The following is a 5,000-nucleotide window of genomic DNA, read 5'->3' as shown; positions in this document are numbered from 1 at the left end:
TGTCTGTGTGTGTGTGTGTGTGTGTGTGTGTGTATGTCTGTGTGTGTGTGTGTGTGTGTGTGTGTGTGTGTGTGTGTGTCTGTGTGTGTGTGTGTGTGTGTGTGTGTGTGTGTGTGTGTGTGTGTGTGTCTGTGTGTGTATGTCTGTCTGTGTGTGTGTGTGTGTATGTCTGTCTGTGTGTGTGTGTCTGTGTGTGTGTGTGTGTGTGTGTGTGTGTGTGTGTGTGTCTGTGTCTGTGTGTCTGTGTGTGTGTGTGTCTGTGTGTGTGTGTGTGTGTGTGTATGTCTGTGTGTGTGTGTGTGTGTGTGTGTGTGTGTGTGTGTGTGTGTGTGTGTGTGTCTGTGTGTGTGTGTGTGTGTGTGTGTGTCTGTGTGTGTATGTCTGTCTGTGTGTGTGTGTGTGTATGTCTGTCTGTGTGTGTGTGTCTGTGTGTGTGTGTCTGTCTGTGTGTGTGTGTGTGTGTGTGTGTGTGTGTGTGTGTGTCTGTGTGTCTGTGTGTGTGTCTGTGTGTCTGTGTGTGTGTGTGTAGGAGAAGTGTGTGGCGTACTGGCCTAGGGATGGGGTTATGGTGTGTGGGGACATGGCCATTGAGCTGAAGAGAGATGAGGAGTGTGAGAGCTACACTGTGAGAGACCTGCTAGTGACCAACAACAGGGTGAGTGCACACACACACACACACACACACACACACACACAGACATATACACACACACACACACACACATATACACACACACACACACACACACGCTGATATTACGCTTATTCTCCTCTCATACGCCTTGTAACACCATCATTCTCCTAGTGCTGCAGGACTTCCCAGAATGCCCTGCTGCACAGAGTGAGCTGGGCGAGACACAAAAGCCCACAGCCCTACGGGGGAGGAGGAGTGTTTCGGTCTCCCACATCTTCATTCTCTTTCTCTCCTTCTCTTCCACGCCGCCTCTCCATCGTCCTTTTCCCACTCTCTCTCCGTCTCTCTGTAGGAGAACAAGACCCGCGCCGTGCGTCAGTTCCACTTCCACGGCTGGCCCGAGGTCGGCATCCCCACGGACGGGAAGAGCATGATCGACATCATCGCCGCTGTGCAGAAGCAACAGCAGCAGTCTGGAAATCACCCAATCACTGTTCACTGCAGGTAAGCCCCGCCCAACCCACCAGTCAGGAGGCGGAGTCAGAAACGCATAGGAAGCGGCGCACACGGCTGACATACAAGTCGATTTAAAAAAAAAAAAACCCCCCCAAAAAAAACAAAACAAGCAAAAAAATCCCAAAACCTATGTGTGCATGCGTGCGTGTGTGTGTCAGTGCCGGGGCGGGCCGCACGGGGACGTTCTGTGCGCTGAGTACGGTCCTGGAAAGGGTTAAAGCAGAGGGGATTCTGGACGTGTTCCAGACCGTCAAGAGCCTTAGACTTCAGAGGCCCCACATGGTGCAGACACTGGTGAGTATGCGCACACACAGATGTAGATTTAACAAAAAAACGTTTTTGAACCTTTTTCCTTCAAACTCGGGTCGTCTACCTGGGAGCTCGAGGGCCCTGCATAGTATCTTAGCTGTTCCCAGGACTGCAGTCTTCTGGACGGAGATCTCCAGACGTTTCTCCTGTGATCTGCTGGAGCCGTTCTCCCAGTTTGGGGGTCACCAGCACTCCGTTTACCTCAGTTGCCTGCACCTTCCTCGTTCCTGAAGCTGCTTAGCCGTTACCGTCTTGACTGTTTGTATCTGGACATTTTCCCGCTCTGAGCTTGGAACTTCCAGCCCGTGTTCGGCACGGGTGTTGGTTATGGCGCTCCCTGTACGCTCCCTGCCTGTGCTGCCGGCTTGTCTCGGAGGTCTGCATCTGCGGTCCAGCCTGGCGTGTCCGATCCCAGAATCTGCTGATCTCGTATTCAGAGGGTTGCTCTTCCCATGATGCTCCCGCTTCTTCAGGTTTCTGCTGTCCCAGGTTGTCACTAAGCTCTCCATCGCTCGGGGCCGTCTTCCTGGTGTACTCCTGGATCTCAGTCGCTGTATCCGGGACGGGGGCCCTCTCCTCGTAACCCTCCGAGCGCGCTTATCCAGTCCGAGTGACGCCGTTGCTGTGTTCTGGCGAGATGGGTTAGTGAGTCGGCGTCTTGTTCGCTTCTGGAGTGTAGCTTGACGTTGTCCGTGTACAGGAGGTGGCGGAGCTCTTGATGAAGGCTCTTGGAGGCCCATTGGTGATGTCTAGACGGTCCGGCCTTGGGCTAACCGCTCAGGGTTGGGTCCGCCCGTTAGCAGCTGGTTCATACGGAGTGCAGTCGGCTTCCTCGGCCAGCAGGCGTGGACCACTTCGTGGTCTGGAGCTGAGACCCTTGCTTGGATACCGGCAGGCATGATGGTTACTGGGTCCTGTTCCAGGAGGATGTGGTGGTCTGCTCTCAGGTTCTCTATTCACTGGAGTTTGTGGTTGTGTGATGCATCTCCACATCTCCTAGCTGCACGCGTGCGCCCGTGCAGGGAAATTCAGAATTTTAGTGAAGTGCATGGAGTTTCCAGAGAAACAGGATGTTTCAGACAGGGGTCCATCACCACCTGTGCAAGAAGATCTCTCACACACACACACACACACACACATACACACACACACACAGCCTCAGACTACATTTGTTACTAATGTATTTTAAATGGATTAAAGTTAGCAGTATTCGTAGTAACAGTTTTTGATGTCTGACCTCATCTCTGTAGTTCTTTCTGCTTTGTCCATATGTTGATTGTCATTTATATTTAATTCCCTTCTGATTGGCTGATTCCTCTTTTCCCCCCCCCATCCCATACAGGAGCAGTATGAATTCTGCTACAAAGTGGTCCAGGAATACATCGACGCCTTCTCTGACTACGCCAACTTCAAATAGCGCCCCTATGGACTGAACATGAGCCTCCTTCCTCAGCCTCTCTTACTCTCTCACACACACACACACACACACACACACACACACACACACACACACACACACACGGACCAACGGGCTGTAATTACAGAAACAGGAACAGAACTTTCAGGATGGATGAGGAAGAGAGAGACACTGTTTATGGTTGGACTAGGACGAACCCCCGCCCCCCAAACTAAAATCAGAGATGCCTTCTTGAGTATTTTGTAACGTTCTTGTTCGTACATTCCTCTTCATGGGTCACCCCCGTGTAAATACGCTTCCTGTCCTGCAGTTTTGTTTTTGCAATCAGTTCTAGACTGTCTTTTCATAGGTTCCAGGTATCTGGATGCACACACAGCCCTGCGATCGCGACTCCGATCGGCGTGCAGGACGAACGGCCGCCCCCCACCCCCCGTCCCGCCGGCCGCTCACTCCCGATTGGCTGTTTGCCCGCAGCCATGCGTTGCCGCTCGCTTCGGCTCGTCGTGACCGGGAACGCCGCTCCATCCGGGAACGCCGCTCCATCCGCCGTTTGTCCGAGGAGGTTTGCTGTGATCTCCTCTCGAGCCAGTGGGGGCGACAGAGTCCTTTGTTCGTTACTGCCCCCTACTGTCCATTCCGGGTTAGTCACATTTGAGAAATACTTTTAACACTCCTTGAGCCAGTGAAACATAAACGAGCCTCTCTGCTCTGCTTGGTTACTGGTTCTTTGTTTACTTGTTTAGTAGTAAATTTGCCCCAAGCGTTTGAGAGACAACCAAGTGTCGTTCGAGCGATGATGGACAAGGATGTGAACGCGGCTTGTTCGGCTGTTTGTTTGGTTTGTTTGGTTTTTTTTTTTTGCTGTAGAAATTCCGTGAATGAGCTCGCATCCCAGATAAAATGGTGGACAGCGTGGATGACTGATGGCAGAATGTTTAGATGGCAGAGCCCCTGACTACAGAGATTTGATCAGAGAAGCACTGAGACACAGTAGCCCAGCATTGTGAACTGTTTTCTGACCTCAGCCTGGTCTGAGTCCTTTACCTGTAAATCCACACGTGTGTGTGTTTGAGATCAGCGCTGTATGTAACCTCCTCAGACACTCATCCCCCTCGCTGATGAGGAAGACCATTTTAGGACACTGAATGTCTCAGAGGGAGACTGACACACCTACTCATTCTGTCCAAATAGAGGGTGTGTGTGGTTGGGTGTGTGTGGGCAGAGTAAGCATACTCCGATAGATGTTCTGATCCCCTGAAACCGAACTGGTACCTTCTCTATGAAACATTGTGCCAGTACCCCTCTGCAGTAGCAAACCTTGCCTTTCCCACGTAACCCCTGACAGTGCCCCGTCTCGGACGCGCAGTGGTGGGTTCCGCCCCGACAACAAGCCCCTCCCATTATGCAGAGTCCCTCCCCTGTAGCCTGGCATGGACCCCGCCTCCAAGCAAGTGCCTCACCAGTTCTCCGCTATACCTTACCGCTGTTTGCTGAATGTCCTGTTGTAGCCTGGTTATGACCTCAGTGTTCACTGCTCCCAAATCTCGGAACATATTCTCGTGTTCTCTCAGTCGGTCCTCTGCAATCCCTCTCAATCTGTACTGACTGCTGAAATGGGTTTGTTTTGTTAGTTTTTGTTGTTGTTCTCTGTGACTAGAACTTTCGTTCTGGCTGCTAAATGTTCCAGGTTGCCCTCGGGTCCCTGTCCCTGTTGTGTAGAATGTTCCAGAAATCATACAGTTGAAGATTTTCCATCAGTTCTAATCAGAGGTCACGCATGTGGATTCCTTGCTGATTGGTGGCCAGCGTTGGGCCGGGGTGCTCACTCTGGCTCGCGCTGATGAAACGCGCCGCCGCACCCGAGCAACATCTCACTGAGCCTCAGAACATGGCCTGGTCTCCCAAGGTCAAGTCACGACGGTCGCCGTAAGGTAGTCGAGGGTTTCAGTATGAACACATTCTGTTGGATGATGGCAGTGGTGTGTGCGCGTGTGTGTGTGTGTGTGTGTGTGTGTGTGTGTGTGTGCGCGCGGGCGCACGCTCCTCTCTGGAATGCAGTGTGGAGCTCTGTGAGGATTCGCTCCACATTGGAAAGGAAAAGATGGCGAGATCAAGGGAGACGTC

At 52.2% G+C, this 5,000-nt stretch overlaps 1 protein-coding gene across 2 annotated transcripts in view; it reads left to right on the top strand.

Moving 5' to 3' along the window:
* Positions 1-5,000, top strand: part of ptpra (protein tyrosine phosphatase receptor type A) — a 26,132-nt gene that overhangs the window by 20,578 nt on the left and 554 nt on the right. Inside the window, exons 20-23 of one of the 2 annotated variants that reach the window (XM_027027037.3) lie at positions 530-655; positions 987-1,138; positions 1,309-1,444; positions 2,802-5,000. The exon at positions 2,802-5,000 is cut by the window's right edge and continues 554 nt beyond it. In XM_027027037.3, coding sequence (XP_026882838.2) covers positions 530-655; positions 987-1,138; positions 1,309-1,444; positions 2,802-2,876 — 489 coding nt within the window. In that variant the 3' untranslated portion in view covers positions 2,877-5,000. The remainder of the gene's footprint in view (positions 1-529; positions 656-986; positions 1,139-1,308; positions 1,445-2,801) is intronic. The other variant, XM_027027039.3, reaches the window with a different exon arrangement.

Source organism: Electrophorus electricus, chromosome 21 (genome assembly GCF_041902795.1).
Source record: "Electrophorus electricus isolate QZ-2024a chromosome 21, ASM4190279v1, whole genome shotgun sequence".
In the NCBI taxonomy this organism is placed as follows: domain Eukaryota; kingdom Metazoa; phylum Chordata; class Actinopteri; order Gymnotiformes; family Gymnotidae; genus Electrophorus; species Electrophorus electricus.
Note: the sequence above shows the minus strand (reverse complement) of the source record. Positions and strands in the feature narration are given on the sequence as shown.